The following is a 22,766-nucleotide window of genomic DNA, read 5'->3' as shown; positions in this document are numbered from 1 at the left end:
CAATGGCAGGACATCACTGGAGAATGAAGTGATGAGAATAATATGAGGTCAGTTGACTTACCGTGGTGAATTCGTTAGGAATTAACTATGGTGGTTTCCAAGGAGAACCGCGTGGAGGATGCCGTGATTCTCTAGAAATCATCGTGGTTGAATTCGTCACGATAAGCCAACTGACCTGCTTCATTCTCACTTATCATCCCTCACTGGCGGGAGCCAATGTATACTAATAGCACAGGCAGAGTTGCCATTCCATTTTCATCACAAAAAAATCTTTCTCCACACTTATTACTTGTTGTAAACAGTGAAATTTTGTATGTGACACTGACTAACTGGTCAATAGAAAGTCAAAACTATTTGGTTTAAAAATCATAATAAACGTCCTTTTGAAAGTCGGTTTAAAAAAATAATCGTCACCTATTTGGCTGATCGTTTTTCAAATATTTTTTGCGGCGTCATTTAGATAGGATCTAAAATTAATAACTATTTATATTAACTATTTATATTGTTCTAGATTCTTCTCAACGACAAATTACTTCAAAGCAGCGATAGTAAAGACTCTGAGAGGTTCGCGCTTGACCACAAGATAGCAAACGGCGAAAACAGTCGCGGTGGTAATACCAAATCCTGCTCCTGCTGACCAAGGAATGGTATCTTGTAAGGTTGACTTTATTTGATGGTGTTGACGCAATTCGGCAATTTGTTATTTTCCAACCGAATATAAATAGGCTATTAGCAAGAAAAAATCCATTTTATATTTAATAATGATATGTAAATTTTATACATACATACATACATATCTGTCATTAGGGTAGGCAGAAACAATGGAACGCCAATGCTTCGATTCAAACAAACCTCTTTCGCTTCTTCCACATTCATCAATCTTGTCATACACGCTCGTCGGTTACGGGTACTTTTAATTTGGCCCTTCTTCAGCACGTCGCCTATTTGGTCGACATACGTCCGTCTAGGACGGCCCCTACCGACATCTCCATTCATTCTTGCTCGATAAATCTCTTTCGTAATTCTTCTTTCATCCATCCTCTCCAAATGACCAAACCAACGCAACATTCCTTTTTCGATTTTGGTCACTACATCGACTTTCAGTCCACACTTCTCTCTAATCACACTGTTTCTTACTCTATCTTTTAAAGTAATACCACACATACTTCTCAAAGCTCTCATCTGTACAGCATTTATCTTACTTTCATGCTTCTTCTGCCATACCCACGATTCGCTTCCATACATGTGTTGGTGTCATATAATTATATATACATTTTTACTTGACATAATCGAGAGCAGTGCACCGTGCAAATTTTATATGTATATAAATATATGTTCAGAAAATGATGCAGCATTTATCTATAAGAATGAGTATAATGTTTTCTGAGTTTGTGATAGATAGTCTAAAAATGGCGTCCGTATCCAAAATGCGCGACTTTTTAATAAATTGAATACAAGATCATTTTGATTAAATTTCTTTAGTAATACCAATAGCAATAATATTTTTTTTCTATTTTCAAATCGTCAGACATGGTAAATAATAAGTTATTCCATTTTTAATTATGCTTAGTCATTAGGTATGTGGCGCATTCTATTAATTCCACAAATTCAGATGCTTTAAAATACAGATAATGATATCTACGTATATTAGTTTATTTTGTAAGGCTCGTTAGATTATAAAGGACTTTGAAAGACTTACTTTCTAAATATGTTTACTCTGCACTTCACATAAATATAAAATTGTGCAGTACTACCGGGAAAATCTGAACTATCTATTGCTTTTCATACCATTTGTAACTACCAACATACAGATATGAGCATTGAAACATGTTAAAGCGTACATGACATGTTAAAGGGTAATAAAAAAATAAGACTTATTATTTACAAATTATTGCTACATTATTAAATTTTAAGGGACGACATGGCGACACCGCCCTATATATTGCCGAAACGAGAAAATGAATCATGAAACCATCTAAAAGCATCAATACAATAAATTAGTATAGTGTTGTACAAATGTGTCTCTGTTTAAAATATCGATATCGATAGGCATGACTGCTTTAAAATTTATTGTATTGGTTTCATATATTTCATTCAAATGTTTTTGTATTCGAAGTAATGCGAGCCTGCTTCTTATTGTAATTTTTTTAAATTGTTTATTATTTTCAATCAGTAATCTCTATTGTTATAACTAATCCAAATGTAATTTACAAATAATGATTTAATGCTTAGTTTTATAATTGATGCAGGAAATATTATATTACTATTCTAATATTTTTTTTTGTATGATTGTGTGTATGAAAACCACGCCCGCCTTTTCAATGAAAATTATTACAATATGATATTTATAATAATATTTCTAAATATAATTTAAATTATGTAAGTACGTTCAGTGTTAATACTTTCTTATTTTTTATTTTTTTTAATAATGTTTATTAATTATCTCACCATTATTTAACATCATAATAAAACCAATAGCTTTTAAGTAATAAAAACAAAATCCAATTATGCGGAGACTTGATGCCTGCACTATATTATAGTTATCAACTTATATATTTTTTTTTTTTTATTACAGACCAATGATTTTCTTTGTAGTCTATGGTAAATCTCAAACCATATTTTTTTTATTTTTAATAATCTAGAAGTCTAATATTATTTTTATTGTTACTCATAGTTTTCCTGGGAGTTGTCTAGTGCCATTCACGGCTAAAGTCATAATAATAAATACGTAATTATAATGAATAGTGTATGATACAGTTGAAATAATTTATAATAAGTATTATAGATCTACTTATTGTACGAGTGTGAGATGTTATTTTAATTTAATAAAAATACTTATTTAGTGAGATTATTGTGTTTTATTTTATCTAAATGGTCTTTGAATATTGGTATCTTAGATTATATAGATAGAGCACTGAGTCTTAAAAATGAGTCAACCTTTTGTCAGCTAATTATCAAATGAGCTGACTTTTTTTTGTTAGTGTAACTACTATATACTTACGCATATAATTTATCTTGACATATCTATATTTAATTAATAAATATAACGAGTTTTTAGGCATTAAAAAATCCTAAAATTATAAAACAAAATAAATATAGAATACTTATAGAAACAGTCATAACTATTTATCACACAAAATTGTATGAAAACATTGATCTGTTTTTCTCGAAGCATTTGTATTGAGATACGCTATATATATAATATAGACTCTTATATTAAATCCTTAGATAAGCCTTTGATGTATATATTTATTTATATTACTAAAAGTGGTATATAATGTAGTATATACAGGAACCTGATATATTATTAAATATTGGCCAATGATTAATTAATACTTGGCAAATAATGAGTATTAAATGCATCATCGAAAGTCGTGTCGATAGCTTAAATTATAAAGTACGTAAATACGTTGTCTATGATCGAAAGTCACAGCACTCAGAGCAGTAATTTGTTTTAATACTCGTAGAAATCAAAATATAATCATGTTTTGTTGAAATTATCAAATATCATCATGCCATTAGAGAAGCAATCTTAAATGAAAATAGCAGTAAATCGGAACATTCAATTAATTCATTTTTTATTGCTACTACTATTGAACATTAGCAGATTATTTCGTGTTCGGATCAATTATTTGTTTGTTCATATTATCATTAAGTTTAGTTGAAATAAACTACACAGCTGAGTGTGCTGTGAGAAACCACTTTTATAAATCTCTATCAACAAAGTCGCTTTATGCCACGATGCTTTCGATGTGTGGGCGAAAAATGATATAGAATTCTAAAGAGAAATATCCATTAAATACAAGTGGTGTTTTCTTTTTCCTCTAAAAATATCTCTCGCAGTTATAAGATTGATGGAAGATTCAGTTTCCACATAAGTTTCCTATTTCACTCTGTATAATGACAAGATGTAACATATAAAACAAATACAAGTTTGTCATGACTAGTTGTGGAAAACTAGTTGCTTTCCGCGGCTTTGCCCGGATACACTATACATGTAAAGTGTCTTATGTTTTAAGTTAGTATATAACCTATCCGTGTATTAAATTTCATTGAAATCCTTTCAGTCGTTTAAGTGTGACTGAGTAAGTAAACGTACTTACTTATTCATGTAATCATTACAAACTTTTATATTTATAATATTTGATGCCGTAAAAATAGGGTGGCACAGTAGGCAAAATACCACGGGTCTCCGCCCTTAAGGGGCCTCTGGTTCAAGTTGCCATGAGTATAGGAACAATCTAACATTAATTATTGTAAAGTTTTTTAAATTAATTACAATAATTAAATTAGAATCAACTTCCAGTAGTAGTATTTCCGAACCGATACGACATAATAACCTTCAAGAAAAGAGCATATTCCGTTATAAAAAGCTGGCAGCACAACTGCAATGCCTCTGGTGTTGCGGGTGATCATGAGCGGCGTAGTCACTTACTATTAGGTGAGCCGCACATTTGTTTGCCCCCTGTATTTATGAAAAAAAAAAAAACTGTATAATAGGGAATGTTCTAATAAATTTTTTGACCTTTTAACACCGTACCTCTGATCATAGTCTGGTCATAGTCTGTCCATGCATCCTCTGTATTTCTACCTCGTACATTTGGGTCGTGTAATGAGCTCCCCTTCTTCAGATTTTCTCTTACAATATTATATGTGACATTTCAAAAGATGTGCCAACGAATATTTAAAAAGCTGACAACGCACAAGCAACTCCTCTCATGTTGCAGGTGTTTATGGGCGAAGGTAGCCGCTTTCCATTAGATGGGCCATTTGTTCGTTTGCATTCCTAACCAATGAAAATAGAAAAAGCGAGAATTCTTCTAAAGTATTATACTCAAGAACAGATACGAAATATAGAAATATATTATCAAGATTTCAACAACATATTTTCAAGTATAACCAAAAATAAATACATTAATTCTAATAGTGTTGGTAAATATGCATATTTATTTAGTGATATATTTTATATATAATGAAACTTGAACATCAAGATTTTTTCATTAAGTGACGGCTCCATCCGATGGATTTACGCCTCAGATGGTATACCTAGTTATACGTCCTTGCTTGTAGCCCTAGTAAGAGTTTTAAGAATAACCCACTTTTTGTAGGAACTATCGTAAACTGGGTACTTACACGTTTTAGGTTATTTCAAAATAGGAAACAAATCTCATGGCAAACGTAAACTTATTTAACAAGACATCATTATCATGTTTGTTTAATGATTAAATTCATTTTCTTAATGTGCTCTACGAGTGTAATTCATTTCATCAAGTCAGTTGTTGTTGGGACGTTAACCTTTTTTGTATTCAATTATCATTATCATCATTAAAAACTATCAAACTATCATGATTTAATTGTCGTAAAAAATTACTTTTATTTAATTATACTGATGGAGTTACTCAGGGTAAGTCATGGCGTTTTTGATACTATTTTTTTTATTACATATATTTATCGATTAGTCCTTATGATTGGTGGAGGCTTTAAGACGCCAAGATAAAAAAACTATAATGGATTTTTTTCATTAAATTTGACCCATTGGTCCTATATCATAGTACACTGGGGTATTTTTTTCTATTTTAAAGAGGTATCTTAGGCAAATTATTAGATCGCTATTCGGAGCCTAGTATTAACCGTTTGGCGCCCAATAATTCGCAGCTTTGTTTAGAGGCGAAACACGTGTCATAAAAGGTGCGTGGACAAAATGACAGTCGGAGATTGATGACTAATATGTAAGGTTGTGGAGTTTCTGATAGTAATAGTGTTTGGTCAATTTTCGAGTGTTGGCAGTTACACATATGTATGGCGTAGGTAGCGGAATTAAACAAAATAATTCTATTCAAATAACAAAAAAAAAATCTGAAATATTATTAAATTATGAAATATGTTAATAATTATTTTCATACTTTAATAATATTTCTATGTCAATTCGGAATTAGTAAATTTCCAAGTATTTAATTATAAATAAAATAACAGTAAAAATTTTCTATATTTCTGAATGACTTTGTATTTTTTAAATTACTGTATACTTTTTTACCATTACAATTTAGAATTTCAATGACGGTTTGATAAGGAAGTCATTTAGTTAATTGACATGCTAGTACACCTCAATAAGACAACTCTTAAAATATTAAAAATATTGAAAATTGTGTTTTAAAAATTGCGTTTGGAATTGACTTTTTTTTATAGTAGAAGATGAATTTATTCAGGTATCCCGTCCCCGCTATTTGATACGGGTGGCGGGATGCCTACTCTATTGGGCAGGGGAAAAGGGATTGTTAGTAATGAGGTCTAATAGCCCTATTGCTAGCAATATACCCTCTCAGGTTGACCTCCACGCGGTTCCCCCTGGAAACCATCATGGTTAATTCTTGTCGAATTCATCATAATTGGCCAACTGACCTGCATTTATTGTCACTTATCATCTTCCACTGGTGCCTCGCCGGTGTATACCGTAGCGCAAGCGGGGTTACCATTCCATTTTCACCCATTAAAAAAAAATCTATTGGGCACATAGAGTATATATATTTGGGGATAAAGTGCAAATTAGGGGACATAAAGTAAGATCGACGGCCTAAGACTGCTACTGAAATAATAGAGTGGTTGGCCCTCGATTGGGCAACCCCAATCATCTTCCGGTCGCCCATTCGACGGTCGACTAGTCATCGGCCGTCAAGTGCTAGGCAAGGCATCTGTAATGGATTAAAGTTGCGCAATATACAATTTGTTGAAGAGAATTGACGTGTTTAAAGAAAAAAAAAGTATACAATATATATAAAATATTTCACAGACAGACCGACCAGATGATCATGAGGCCATTAAATTCGATGGGCTTACAGTTTGGACTCCTGAGGAGTGGTCGTGGTGGAGACGGAAACAGATTAAACCTGAAACTATAATATTAAATAATGGTACGTAATGTTACTTCATTTTGGGGGTGACTGAGTAAATAATAGTATATATGTATTTGTAGGATATTGCGTCCCCAGCGGGGTTACTCAATAAATTAAATCACAATAATAGTAGAAAACAAATATTATTGTAAAATAATTTAATAATATTATTGCTGGCAAATCATCATCATTATTTTAGCTATTATTCGTCCACTGCTGAACATAGGCATCCCCCATAGACTGCTAAAGAAGGTCCTGAGCCGCCTGAACTCCACTGACTTCTTGCAATGCATTTGAAGTCGTCACTCCATCTAGTGGCGGTTGTCTTACACTGCATTCACTAGTACGGTAACGCCACTCAAGAACCTCTATTCTGTTCTTCGAGTTATACCACCAGCCTATTGCTACTTTAGTTTGTTTATTTTATTTTATTTCAATAGGTACACATTACAGAGAATTAACATGGTTACATTAATTTATACAGTACAATAATGTTTTGTTCAAGCTAACACTCCAAAAATATGCGTACACAGCATGATCAAAACATAAACACACAGCTAAACAAGTCTGTAAATACAATTTAATTTATACAACAAAAAATTATTTAACTTATACATTTACAATTATAAAGGTAAATATACAAACACATGGATAATCTTTCGGACTATGTCGATGATTTTTGTTCTTTTACGGATATCCTCATTTCGGATTCTCTCGCTCAAAGAAACTCTGAGCATGTCCTTCTCTAAAGCTCACTGAGTGTGTGTGTGTGTGTGATTTGAAACTTTTGCATACTTGCAATCACGTAGGATCATATTTCATATTTTTGGAGATGTACTGTTCATGTCTATAAACCATGGTTACCATTTTCCATCAGGTGGGCCGTAAGCTTGTTTGCCTTCCTAAGTTACGTAAAAAAAGGTAAAAAGATGACTATATAGTGTATTACATATAATGTCGAATAAAACTTACATGAAGGTCTAAGTTTTGGTTTAGTTTCAGGATGCATAAAGGATGGTGAATTTGCGGCAGTCATTGGACCAAGGTACGTGATTTTACTGACACATGTTTATATTTATATATTAAGATTCTTCTGGAGGTTGTTGGGAAAGAAGGGCATCACCTATCTCGATATCGCGCATACCGGACGAATATCTATGTTCATTTGAATCGGGTTCTTTATATCAACATTATATGTATATTGGAACATCGATATTTAATGTCTTTGTTTTTTTTTTATTCATCTTAGAATGGCAAACAAGCTGACGGTCCACCTAATGGAAAGTGGTAACTGTCGCCTATAGACATGAGCGGTACCATGGACATAAGAGAGTGTACTGTTTCGCCCATGATACCCCATCCCCATGCGTTGCCATTCCTGAGGACTCAGGTATTATTCCTCTGTACCCTGTAAATTGAATACCATATCCTATCCTTCAAACCGAAACACAAACATGAAAACACGACTGCTTCACGGTAGAAACACGAATGAGACAGAGGTGCCCAAGCAAACGACTTTTGTACAAAGTCTCCTTTTGGTAATGTATCTGAAACTGTGCAAATATACATGATATATACCGCCCATCGTATTTTACTAAGGTTGATTAATATGTACCAATATCCATATATTTTGGTTACAATATCTACTCTAAATAATGGATATATTAAATATCGCTTATTGAGTATTAATCAAAATTAAGGACCTCATTGAATTGATTATATTCGACTAGTATGGGTGATATCGAAATAGGTGATGATATATTTATAGCCTTCAATTTTCGGAAAACCCTAATATACACATATTGAAACAATCCTGATATGAGAGTCCATTTTTTACATTCTAAATAAATAAATAATCTCAGAATATTAAATATAAAAATATTTGACTTTTTATTTTTGTTTATATCAACCAAAAAAAAAAGCCTAATATAAAACAATGATAAGATAATTGTTATTACAGCGGAGCGGGCAAGACGACATTTCTAGTTGCTTTGGGCGGGAAATGCACCCTCCCGTCGAAGGGGACAGTGACCGTTAAAGGCCGTAACGTTAAGACGCTACAGGGTGTGGTCGAAATTCTCCCGCAGTTTGAAGTGTTCGTGAACAGTTTGAGCGTAATGGAGCATTTGATTTTTATGGTGAGTAACTTGACGTAGTTTGATTTTGCATCTATCTATAGAATTTTTCGTAAACGTCAGCAACACACGCGTGGTACCCCTGGTATTGTTGGCGTTCATAGGCTACGTTAACCACTTACCATCAGGTGGGGCGTATGCTTGTATGCCATCTTAGTGGTATAAAAAATTCTCTGCACTGATATAAATTTTCTATTAATATCTAAAGAATGACAATGTTTAAATGTGAGTCTTTTGTGATTGTTTCCTTGTTTGATATTTAAAGTTACATAAAAATAATGCTTGAGCTCCAACTCCAATTTTTTTAATGGGTGAGAATGGAATAGTAATCCCACTGTATTTGTATATGCTGCGCGGGGCATCAGTGTGAGATAATAGGTGAAAATGAAAACAGGGGGCATACCATGAAATGAAATTCCGAATTTTCGGGCTCAATTTTTGTTCATACCTAAATCGACCCAGTAAATGGAGCTTAACGTTTCATTCATCATAAATCCTATCCTTATAGTCCAGAGGAACGATATTTTAATATTTTTAATAATTTTAAACGGCATGTATTATATAATTTTAACATCAAATTTCTATTTCGTTCGTCCCCGAAATTTCGGAAAGTATTTCTTGGTAGACCCTTAGGTCAGTTAGCTCGTCGTGACGAATTTCATAAGAATTAACCACGATAGTTTCTAGGAAAAAACCGCGTGGAGTTCGACCTAATATATATTAACAATGAGGCTGTTGAACCTCATTACTAACATTTCCCTTTTCCCCAAAATTCTAATTTTAATTCGTGTAAATATCGATAATATCACTAATAGTTATGTAATATTGCTTCAACATTTTACAGATAGAAATAAAATTAGGCAGTTGGAAGAAGGCATCGAACAAATTTATTCTAGATTCATTGATCAAGGAACTAAAATTGTCTGCTCATAAAGATACTTCAATTGAGTCGCTCTCTGGTGGAGAAAGACGACTACTATCTATAGCTACATCGGTATGACCACTTTTGTTACTTAATAAACAACGCTGTGCACTTGAATAAACAATTGATACAAATACTTAGGTACCTGAATTTACTGGGTACAGAGGAATAACATCTGAGTCCTCAGGAATGGCAACGTATGGGGGGTATCATAGGTGAAACAGTATACTCTGTTATGTCCATGCTACTGCTCATGTCTATAGGCGACGGTTACCGCTTTCCATCAGGTGGATCGTCAGCTTGTTTGCCATTCAAAGTTGTATAAAAAAATAAAACTATTTTTCGTAAAGATGTAAAATATGTAATTACTTATTTACATTATAATTATAAGATAGAAAATATTTAGACCAATACAAACAGGCATTCTCAGGAACACAAAATCAAATCCGCAACTGTCGGAAGATTAGAGGCTGTACTAAAAATGTGTAGTTAAAATATGTAGAAGACTTTTTTTTGTAGTTCTGGGTCGCGTAAATGATAGATCGACCCTTTTTTGCTATTGGATATGGGCGATGGGTTAGCTCGAAATATGGGAAATAGAATCAAGAATGATTCTAGAGCGAAATTAAATATTGCAGTGATTGACATAACTGAATTGATAAATATTTAATAGACTTAAGTTAAAATTATTATAAATATAGTTTGTGATGGTCCCTAAAACAATAATTTTGATAAAATTAAGAGATATGGTGTCACAGAATTAACCCCATTGTATGTTTAAATTTATTTATTTTAAATGTTCAATTGGTTTTATTTTTTAAATTGCAGTTACTGTCCAATCCACAAATTTTAATCTGTGACGAGCCTACAACTGGATTAGATAGCTATAATGCACTTTTAGTCATTGATATACTGAAAAAATTGTCTGTGGCGGGAAAAATCGTGATATGCTCAGTACACCAACCGTCGAGTGATTTGTTCAAAGAGTTTAATTCTATACTGTTAATGGCAGAAGGAAGATTACTATTTCACGGGTCCCATGAGGAGTGTAAAGAAGTTTTTGCAAGGTAAGACTTTATCAAGTGACTTCTATAAGACGGAAATTCTCAGTTCGATGGCATTTTTTATGCTTTTTTTTATACCACTGAGGTGGTAAAAAAGCATACGGCCCACCTGATGGTAAGTGGTTACCTATGAACAGCTGCAATACCAGAGGTTAGTCCAGTAGAGAGCTTGTTTCCTCATAACTCAGTTAGTTGTAAATCAATTTGGATTTTTTTTTATTTGAAAGGATATGCTTACAGACTCATCCCATAGAAATTTATCAAAATCTATTTAGTAGGTTAGTTTTTCAAAATAATCTTAATGGCAACGCATGGGGGTATCATGGGCGAAACAGTATAGTCTGTTATGTCCATGGTACTGCTCATGTCTATAGGCGACTGTTACCACTTTCCATCAGGTGGGACGTCAGCTTGTTTGCCATTCTAAGTTGTATAAAAAAGAATTTAATATTAAAAGTATTTTAAATATGGTTTTTTTATTATTATTTCTTTTTATCCTTTTTTTATTATTATTATTATATCAGTCGTCAACTGTTCACTGCTGGATGTAGCCCCCCTCCATAAGGGGGAAGGGGGGTTACCATTAGTTTCCATTTCTGACGACCAATGTGTTATGCCTCTATATCCTGTAATTTCATTGTAATATCCTACTCTTCAACTTGAAACATAGCCATACAAAAACAACTGCTTTACGGCAGAAACATATGCATACGCAGTTTTTGCGTTGGGTTAATCCATGTTAACTTCCCATGAAGAATGATTTTTAATATTATTTTATGATCCATATTTCTTTAATGAAAACATTCAATTTCGCTTTTAAAATTCCACCGTTGTGGAAAAATTGACTACAAATTATATTATGAATCTATAACAAGGGTCACTGACTTCGAATCTTAATACACCATTATTAATAACAAAAATAGCGCCAAATCGATCTAAGCGATGCTCGTTCTCGAGCAATGCGCTTACTAATTTAGTGTGATCTGTAGTTAAAATGGTTGCTACAATCTTAGTTTAAAATATAGTTATATTAATTAGCTAAAATATAACGAAAATGAGATGTTTTTAGCTAATTTTTATTATTTTATAACCTGCCCTAATGGCTGATAGCTATCTATCGCTGGACAATATTAAAAAAAAATCTATTTTATTGGATATCTGTATTTATTCAGAAATCTTGGGTTAATGTCAAACTACTAGCTGCAAGATTTAACTAATTTTGTCAGCAGTCAGTTATTTTTTGGACAAAGATTTTTGTTAAGTAATTTCAATTGAATGAATGAAGTGAATGGAAAACTCTTTATTGTTCAAGATTGATACAGATTACGTAAGTTGACGAATAAAAAAAAATCTTTATTACAAGAAGCAATAATGGATGGTTTTGTCGCTAAATAACAATCTTTTCTAGACAACCTTAGGATGGAGAGGAAAAATTAATGTTATAATTTATTAATTTGTATTTTTCATCTATAGGATTAACTTCCATTGCCCCGAGAATTACAATCCAGCGGAATACTACATTAAAACGGTATCTAATTTAAATAATTACCGTTATGTGGAGATTATGGAATCTTTCCGAGACCGGTCGTGTGAATACGATGATCTGGAGCGTCCGTCTATCGAATTGACAAATAATATGTAAGTATTACAACTGCTACTGGATTTAATTTAGATCACTCTCGATGGAATCAATATGCGTGTATGTAATATTAATCTATCTTCATGCCAAATCTCTTGTAGGGTTGGTAGAGAGAATACAGTGCATAAGTCTTCTATCCTTATATATTTTATCTATTTATTTATTTAACTCTTTATTGTCTATTTATTTTTACATAAAAATATACAATTATAGAAAATTCAAGTGAAATACAGTAGCATAAAGTGTGGATTAAAATATACACATAAAGGTACAAAAGGCGGTCTTACAGATAATCTGTAATAAAAGAAAAACAGATAGAATTGGATAGGTGGTGCAAGAGTGAATTAACAATTAAGTAACAATTTTTACGTGCAGATATCTTACGCTGCATCTATTTTTATAACTTATTCCCGTATGCTAGTTACGGAGACTTTTAACTCAAGTAAAATATTATTTCACTAGTTGATTACAATTAATTTAATTTCACTGGTAAACAAGATTATAGACTAAACGAACTGTAGATGTGGCTGATATTTAAGGTACAGTATAGTTTAAAATAAAGAAATTATATTTCAGCACTAAAAGGAATTGGTTTAGACAAGTTCATCTATTGTTATGGAGGTCATCGATAACACTGAAGAGGAGTATACGAAACCATATTTTTCAATTGTTTATTACTTTGGTGAGTATTTAAACTATTAATTCATACCTCATTGCGTGTACATTGAAGTACTAATAGCATGTACTAATAATACATATAAATATGACAGAGCTGTGCAAATGTACAAAGGAGAACTTAACTCTATGAGAGTTGTCTTTAAGTCTATTATATGTTGAACATAATAAAGGAAGAGTCATGGTTGCGATTAATGTAGTTATTGCAATTATGATTGAGATTTTTTTTTAATGGATGATTATGGAATGGTACTGCTAGCCTGTACCATCGGTATATATTGGCGGGGTACCAGTGAGGGATGATAGGTGAGGATGAAGACGAAGCATGAATCACGATGGTTTCCAGGGAAAACTACGAGGAGGTGTACCTGACAGGGTACATTGCTAGCAATGGAACTACTAATCCATGAGACTTAGATATATTGCTAGCAATGGGGCTACCCATTGCTAGCAATATATATAATAGGGATTATACTAATAACGATATTATAATATTATCCCTATGTATCCATATTATCCCTTCTCCCCCTGATTGAGAATTTAGTACCATTGACTGTACTCAGTTCTATATTAAAGAACTCTGTATATTATTTGTCTTATTTCTTATATGTAATTTATCTAAGATACTATTTAAAGATTTTTTAATGCACAGTAAAATTCTATGTACATTTGGCATACCAACAGATGTAGTTAGCATGATTTAAAAAAATGATTTAATACGTTTTTGAAACTATATATAATGTAAAGTTATTAGACCAATGTTTCTTCAAGCTAATTTCATAGTTATTCCATTTCAAAAACTCATAAGGTACAATAATTTTAATAGATGACATAAATAAACTGGAACTTTCTTGTAGTATACATTTGACTTTACTTCGCTAATGAATTTTACTGTATTTCTTTTTTTGATAGATGATTTTATTTGAGATTGTTTTTCCAAATTATTTCTGATATCTATAAGAATACATGATATATCTATCGACCTTATATGATTTAATCATTTGTAGTCTTAGTTTTGGGAACACTTGACTGGTTGATATTCAACTTTATAAATTAAAACACACATGCAATTACAGATGGGCAAAGCACCGGGTTTAAACCCGGTGCTTTGGTAAAAACCCAATAAACACCCATAAACTCCCATAATCACCCAAAAAAATAGGTTTTTACGTATTTTTTTTAAAATATGTAAGTAATACCAATAAATTATTTTTATAAATTGTATTGATCAATTCTACAATATTAAATAAAACGTTAACTAATAATATTTCAGGAAATTTTAAAAATCTATATATAATAAAATGAAAGTAATTAATTTTCAGTGTTTTCATGTTGCAGTTGATCAACATGTTGGCCTTTTGCTTCCCGTAGATACTTTAAAATTTCTTCATAACACCTCGTTCGCACACATGGCCGTATATATTTAAATTCTTGAGCCACTAACAGTCCGAAATACTCATTTCTTTTATCCTCTTCTCCATAAATTAAGCATTTAGAACAGTTTGTTTCTTCTTTCAGTAAATTTTCTTTTACTTTATCCTCGTTTTTTTTCTTTGTTGCGACGACGCTGGGTAAATCATCTGGACACTGGGTCTCACTATCGCCAAATATATTTGGAGATCGGCTTCGGCTACGGCTTGGCAGACATTTTTTTCTTTCTACAATTTTAAATTAAATTTATTAGAATAAATGCTTCGAACACACGCGATCTAAGTACCTTTTGTGTTTATTATACCTTACCTACCTAGGTATAAAAAGAGTACTTACGTAGATTTTCTTTTATTAACTGTTTTATACGAAGATCTTGATCTCTCAAATTAGCATCCATTTTACTTCCAGTGATTATCAACTAAATTAATAATCCACAAAGTATTAAATAACGTTTTTATGAAATATTTAGCACAAAAACAATACCCTTTAAATATCGATCGTCAGTAACTGTGGCTGACTTACCTATATTCTAGCAAGCAGGACTGCCAGATGTGAAGGGGAAATCCCCAATAAATTGTTGCATGTGACTGATGATGTGAGCATGTTCGTTTCATAATAAAAATGTTGCCAGGTAACCAAAAAGTCGTATGTTTTTGTGCGAATTACGATCATAATCTTTACGATCGTACATTAAAAAATAGACAAATAATAGTATGAGTACGATTTAAATCGTATATCTGTCAACCCTGCTAGCAAGACAGCGACAAAATCACGTTGCATAACAATGTAGCCCAAGCTTATATCTTATGAAATATACGGAAGAGATACGGACTTAGAAAAAACAGAAATGTTGTTCTTTGTGGAAGTCATTGATGAAATTCTATGTATTTTAGCCCGCAAACTTTCTTCAAACAAAAACAGCGCCATCTAGTATCGAGTTCTGTAATTATCTCTTTGTTTATGGATTTGAAGTAAGACCGCCACGCATGCAATACATTATGACTGGGGATTCCCTATTCGTCGACGCTGAATATGAGGCGACGACAATCACTGTCAAACGTGTTCACTATTACTCTGACTCTGGTAACGTGACTTCCTGGTAACGTGTTAGGTAGGAAAAGCAGTAAAAAAGTGCATATTAAGGGAGCAGATTTGAAATAATATTTATACTTAACAAGAAATAATTAAAGGTAAGTGGATTTTTGAATGATACAATTATATCATGATCACTTAACAATTTTAACTTAAAATTAGATGTATTATTACAAGCTTTTATTTAGCTTGCGTTATGTAAATAAAAGTATGTAGGTATGTTCGTATGTTGATGCAATTATCCTCAATCCTCAACCGACTGGGATAAAATTTTCCATACACGTTTATTTTGGATGATAGTGCATAGTTAGCTGAGAGTCGTCATTGGATAATAATGGTGGATAGCCTAAGATGTGTACTAGATATTTATTTTTAACATAATATGCGTAAGTACCTAATCGAATTAAAGAAGTTGCTGAGAAAAATACAGAACAATACGATAATAAACTAGCGTCTGCGTTTAATCCTCCGAGGAGATGTAATTTTACAAAGGTTTTTTGTATTTATTTTATTATTTTTTTAATAAATTTATTGTAAATAACAAGAAATAATCATTGTAAAAAAATAGGCACTCTATTGTTGAATTTTCGTCAGACCAACTAATCATCGTTCATTTTTTTAGGTTCAATGGGGAGACCTAAAGATTTACGCATATGGGAGCACTACCGTACTTTACCAAACAAGTCTGTTTCTTGCAAGCTTTGTAATAAGGTCTACAAATTCAGTAATGCTGCCAAAATGCTTCAACATCTTATCACTTGTCCAAAATCTCCAGAAACATTAAAAGACTCTATGAAACTTATAAAAGATAGCTCGTCCAAAACCAAAATGTCTGGACTGTCAGAGATAGAGACAAATGATTCTTTTATAAGCCCCTCGTCGTCTGCTAACACTACAATAAATGCTGAGTTTCAAGACACCGATGATCATATAAAAACAGAATTAGCGAGAGCTATATTTGTAACAGGGACGCCATTATCGATGGTGCAACATCCTTTATGGATACAATTTTTCGAAAAATTGCAACCAAAATTTAAAATACCTTCACGTAAAGCTTTAGCGACAAAATACTTAGATAAAATATATAGAGAAATGCGTTTTGAGTTAAATGAGGAACTAAATGCTTGTAGTTACTTACACCTTCAGTGCGATGGCTGGTCTAATTTAAGAAATGAAGGAATAATAAACTTTCTTATATCAAAACCTCAACCTGCATACGTTAAAAGTTTGAATACAGAAAGTAATCCTCACACTAGTGAATACCTTAGCCAAGAAGTTGAAAAAGTAATGAAAGTGTATGGAGCAAATAAGTTTCTTGTACTTATTGGCGATAACGCTAGAAATATACAAAAGGCATTCGAATTAACAAAACTCAAATATCCACATGTTGTTCCTCTCGGTTGCTGTGCACATATCCTTAACTTGTTGTGCCAAGATATTGTAAAGATACAAGAAGTAACTGTGTTTATTATGCAAGCCATAAATATAATAAAAACTGTTAAAAGGAGTCAACGATTAAGTTCCTTGTTGATAAAATCAAGGCAGGGTGAAGATTCTACACAAACACTAAAATTGCCTTGTGCTACAAGATGGGGAAGTCATGTTACTTCGTTAAAAAGTTTGAAAGCAAATAAGATAGCTTTGCAAATATTAACAGTTAGAGAAGATGTGGTAATTTCAAGAGATATTAAAGATTTAATTCTAAGTGATGATTTCTGGACGAAGACAGGGGAATGTATAAGTATTTTGGAACCAGTCACTGAAAGCATATTTTACTTAGAGAGCGACCAGAATCGTTTGCATCGCACATACATTACATTTAGAGATGTACAAGCTAAGATACGTTTTGCATTAAATGAGATTTCGACATTGAGCGAAGAAAGCAAACAGCAGATTCTAACATCAGTATCTTCAAGATGCAATATGGCAATGAGGCCAATACATTTTGCAGCATATATTCTAGACCCCAGGACTCTAGGAGTCGAACTTACTCAAGAGGAAGAACTTAAGGGTATGGAGTTTATCTACAATTTAAGCCAACACTTAAGTTTGTCAAATGTAATGGCAGATTTGGCGTGTTATAAAGCTAAAGAAAACTTTTGGGCCAGAGGATTTGTATGGAGCTCATTAGATAGCATTGAGCCCCTAATATGGTGGAAAGGTATTTGTGGTTCCACTGAGTTAAGCAAAGTAGCGATTCGTATTCTATCAGCTCCCTGTACTTCGGCAGCCACTGAGCGTTCCTTTAGTATCCAAGGCTACATACATAATAACAAAAGAAATCGACTTACAACTGAAAGAACTGAAAAAATTTCATTCATTTGTTATAACTGGAATCTTAAACATAAAGCTGAATGCGAGGACATTCAGTTTAATGAAGAAAATACCTTAGAAGCTTTCATTGAGCAAGTAAATGAACATAACAGTTTAGACGAAATAGAGCCTATCGAACCTATACAATTCATCGCTTGTAATAACTCTGAATCTGACAGTGATTGACTGTAGTTTTACATTTTACTTTCATCTCTTTCTTAATAAACTCAAAATCAAATTAAAAGTTTTTTATTCTGTAGGCTGCATAATAATATTGTCTATGTCCAGTATAGTGGACGTCTTGCGGCTGAGATGACGATGATGAAGTACAAAATCATAAACACCCAAAAATTTGGGTGTTTATGGGGTTTAAACCCAATAAACCCAAAACACCCGGTTTTTACCCACCAGACTTTAAACCCACCCAGGTGGATTGCCCATCTCTACATGCAATACTTTCACAAATTTTTAATTAATTTATTTTTGTGTGTTTTTTTTTAAATATCTTAAAAAATAATTAGAGGCTCAAGTCACATTTATAACGTCAGAGGGAGACTTTGTACAAAAGTCGATTGTTTGGGTACCTCTGTCCCATTCGTGTTTCTGTCGTGAAGCAGTTATGATTGCATGGCTGTATTTCGGTTTGAAGGGTGGGATATGGCGTTTACAGGGTACAAAGGAATAACATCTGAGTCCTCAGGAATGGCAACGCATGGGGAGTATCATAAGCGAAACAGTATACTCTGTTATGTCCACGGTACTGCTCATGTCTATAGGCGACGGTTACCACTTTCCATCAGGTGGGCCGTCAGCTTGTTTGCCATTCTAAGTTGTATAAAAAAATGTTTTGTTAATTTCAGATGTTATCGTCAATGGTGTTGGGTATATGCTTCGGTGGTGTCTCTGGAACTACTCCACGTGGTACTCAGGATATGCAAGGATTGCTCTGGCTATTAACAAGCGAACTGTCGTTTATTTTAGCATACAGTGCCCTGAATATCTTCAGTACAGAGCTGACGCTTTTCAAGAGAGAAGTTGGAATGTATGATTGTTCGGCGTACCTTGTGGCTACGTTTTTATGTTTTGTAAGTTAATTTAAACACTTATAGGGGAGGCCTATGTTTTGGCAGTGGATAATTCACGGCTGATAATGATGATGATGATAAATAAATAATAAATAAAGAGAAATAGGTAAGTACCGTATATATTGTTATCAAATACTGATATATACCGATATATATATTAAATATCAATCAAATTATTTCCTCTCATTCAAAGGTTGCCTGGAAGAGATTTTTAGCTTTTAGTGAAAAGTCAAAACAATAAGGAGTTTCTATCTATCTATCTATAGTAATACCCTTATTCATAAACACGGCAAACATAAACCTATTTTGGCTCTATTTTTTTCTTTTGCGCTAATTTCCAAATTTGAAAGATAGTGACAAAACATCGTAACAGTTAAAATAGGTTTGAAATACGTTTTAGTTTTTATAAATATTAATAGTCAATAGTTGATTGAAATATTTGAATTGGCAACTAGAAACAGTTTGTATGGAAAAAGCAAAATGAAAAAGAAACGTATTTATGGGCAATTTTTCTTGGGACTTTAACGAATATTTAAAACAACAATAATTAGCCGTTCTCTAATATATACACATTATTATATTATTATTATAACATATTTAACGGTTTTTTTATTTATATAGATAGATTAGAATTGAAAGGAATTCTTTTCCAGTTACCTCGCTGCGTGATATGGCCATTCACACTCGTAATCGTAGCGACTACAGCAGTGGAGCTCCCAAACCATGTTCTCACTGCGATCAAGTTCATCACAGCTTTATTTTTCACGGGTTTATCTTCTGTTGCTTTTGGTGAGAATATCAACTTACATTTTATATATATGATACTAGTTTTTAATGCATGATAATGGAATTGTAACCTCGTCTACGATAATGGTATACGCTGATGAGGCATCAGTGAGGGGTGATAAGTGAGAATAAAAGGATTAGTTAGCCCTTCATGATGAATACACCTGGTATTCAGTACGATAGTTTCCAAGGGGACCACGGGGAGGTCGATCTGATATATTACAGGTATATAATTAGCAATGGAATTGATAGTCCGCATTATTAACAATCCCTTTCCTCACGTGATACTAGTTGTAATATAGCGTAAAGTCGTCTACCATTAGATAAATCATACTGTTTTCTAGGGGAGGCCGCGTAGAGGTCGACTTGAGAGGGTACGATAACTACACTTTGATAATGATATTTACCAGAGGGAGACTTTATACAAAAGTCGTTTGCTTGGGTCCTCTGTCCCATTCGGGTTCAACTGTAAAGCAGTTATGTTTGCATGACTGTTTCGGTTTGAAGGGTGGGATATGGTGTGAATTTACAGGGTACAGATTTAAATTCTAATCGGTTCAGAACTAACGGAGTGATGAGGTAACAAACATAAAAGAACATAAAAGTTGTATAAAAAAAAATTAAGAATCTTCTTTTTTTTAAGTCGGATGAAAAATAGTGCGTAATTTATAGATTTTAATAACCAACTTATATGGTACAAAATTATTTCAAGGCCTCGGAATGGGAGCCATTTTCCTTACGTCAGGATTGATGGACGACGTGATGTCGGCCGTGGACATGCCACTGCTGCTGGTGTCAGGGGTATTCCTTCAGCTGACATCGTTGCCTGTCTGGTTGTATCCAGTCAAATATCTCTCCCATTTCTACTACGGAATGGATGCATTGAGCAATATATATTGGAGACAGGTTGATCATATCGGTGAGTAAGCTAATTATTTAACAATTTCATCCACGGTCAATACTGAAGACGTCGAGTTGAAGGGCAACACTGTGAGCACTGTATGTACACGACGGCTTATAAACACAACCAGTGGCAATAATACGGCAGACGAAGAGAAAGACTACGGAGACCAGACGTACATACCCGAAGAGTTCCGAACGCCGTGTTCCTTGTATGTGACGATGCCTACAGCTCACGTTCAGTGGGCCGAGATACGCAATTCGGATCGTGCGCGCATCACAGTCGCTCATGACTAAGAATCACGAATTGATTCTGAAACTAGTCGAGATTTTTCGATCTAATTACACGAAAGTTAAACTGGTAGTTATTGAATTAAAATTACTTGATACATTACCAATTAAAATTTATTATTGTGTCGCTCGGGCCATGGCCAGAGTCCCCTTTATAAAAAGAGCTAATACTTGTATTAGTCTAACATTATAATTTTGGATTTCCTTTCTCTTGCACTAGGTATAATGCTGTGTTTTTCTGATAATTTCTTATTATATTAATTCAATATGATAACTTGTATTCTTACCATAAGGAGTGGAGTAAATCGATATCAGACAGATAAATATTTTTAAATTTTATAATTGACTCAAATTGTACTAAAAAAAATTAAGGGATAAAACAAGTGAAATTAAGAAAATAAATGAATGATGGACTACTTATTTGTATAAACTTTATTGACTAATAAAACGTGGTATAAAAGACGGATTTAATGTTATAGCTATTCTTTATCAGTTAAACTTAAGTATGTTCAGTGATACTCGATGGTGGTTTAAAAAATAAAATTATTTATATTGTAGTAAAATATTTTATGAATGTTTGTAAGTAGGTAATTTAAAATAAACATGCATATTAATATAATATTTACATATTAATACCTAATTATGCTTTTTATTTTAATTTACGCTGTTAAAACCGTAGGTTATTAAAATAGGTAGTGGAGCCGATTCCGTGACGCCATTTTTCTAAACCTTAGATTATATAGATAGTTTCCATACAAATACTTAGAGAAAAGCGGGTCAACTTTTATACTCATACAGTTTTGCGTGATAAATAGTTATGAGTGATACCTTCATAACTTCTAGATTTATTTTGTTTTAAAATTATGCACCCTAATTTCTGTTTAATGCACAAAAAATATTTTATTTATTAATAATTAAATATAAATACATCAAGACATTGTGTGCGTATGTATATAGAACTTTAATAAAAAAACGAGTCAGCTAATTGTCAAAAAATTTACCTGTTTTAAAGGCTTGATGCTCTATCTAAATAATCTAAGCTCTAAATCTTTATCTCTTAACCTTATATTTTAGTTGGGTAATTTCGTGAAACTATTGTTTCATGGACCATCATAAACTATATTTTATATATATATATATATATATATATTGTCTTTAATTTATTAGAAATTAATTCAAATTGTCCTTTATAGTAAAGACTCCGCTGTGATATCAAATTTTAATTTTAATAGTAGATTTAGAGAAATTACGTCTCATAATCAACCACATTACGTAATTTTGCTTTTGTTTTCAGATTGTCCATCAAATTGTACTGATCCTTGTATCAAAGATGGCATATCAGTTCTGATCTACAAGGGTTATTCTAATGATTTCATTCTACAAGATACTTTCGGGCTGCTGTTTATTATGTCAATGTGGGGTGTATTAGCTTATTTTGGATTGAAACGAGAAGAAAACAAAGGATATGCATATTAAAATAGTTTATTTATAAAAATTGTAATAAAAATATATTTTACATACATCTAGTTTTAATTATTACATC

At 32.6% G+C, this 22,766-nt stretch overlaps 3 protein-coding genes across 10 annotated transcripts in view; all 3 read left to right on the top strand.

The window, feature by feature from the left end:
• LOC113518330 (ras-related protein Rab-32) overlaps nt 1-2,848 on the top strand; it is a 31,499-nt gene extending 28,651 nt beyond the window's left edge. For all 8 annotated transcript variants that reach the window (XM_026903196.3, XM_026903198.3, XM_052892886.1 and 5 more), the window contains exon 5: nt 512-2,848. In XM_026903196.3, coding sequence (XP_026758997.2) covers nt 512-637 — 126 coding nt within the window. In that variant the 3' untranslated portion in view covers nt 638-2,848. The remainder of the gene's footprint in view (nt 1-511) is intronic.
• A 2,408-nt stretch (nt 2,849-5,256) lies between these two features.
• Nucleotides 5,257-22,741, top strand: LOC113518275 (protein brown-like). Its single transcript, XM_026903120.3, has 12 exons — nt 5,257-5,404; nt 6,788-6,908; nt 7,887-7,935; nt 8,851-9,028; nt 9,870-10,019; nt 10,776-11,014; nt 12,485-12,649; nt 13,227-13,332; nt 19,022-19,246; nt 19,900-20,035; nt 20,745-20,951; nt 22,518-22,741. Exons 1-12 carry the CDS (start codon nt 5,390-5,392, stop codon nt 22,697-22,699), a joined length of 1,773 nt encoding a protein of 590 aa, XP_026758921.2. The 5' UTR covers nt 5,257-5,389; the 3' UTR covers nt 22,700-22,741.
• Nucleotides 14,425-18,609, top strand: LOC128200217 (uncharacterized). The gene is made up of 2 exons (XM_052892908.1): nt 14,425-15,946; nt 16,471-18,609. Exon 2 carries the CDS (start codon nt 16,476-16,478, stop codon nt 18,345-18,347), a length of 1,872 nt encoding a protein of 623 aa, XP_052748868.1. The 5' UTR covers nt 14,425-15,946; nt 16,471-16,475; the 3' UTR covers nt 18,348-18,609.
• Nucleotides 22,742-22,766: the final 25 nt, after the last annotated feature.

The sequence above is a fragment of the Galleria mellonella genome, unplaced genomic scaffold (assembly GCF_026898425.1).
Source record: "Galleria mellonella isolate WM207_F2 unplaced genomic scaffold, CSIRO_AGI_GalMel_v1 utg171, whole genome shotgun sequence".
In the NCBI taxonomy this organism is placed as follows: domain Eukaryota; kingdom Metazoa; phylum Arthropoda; class Insecta; order Lepidoptera; family Pyralidae; genus Galleria; species Galleria mellonella.
The sequence above is the reverse complement of the archived record's forward strand: the minus strand, read 5'-3'. Positions and strand labels throughout refer to the sequence as shown.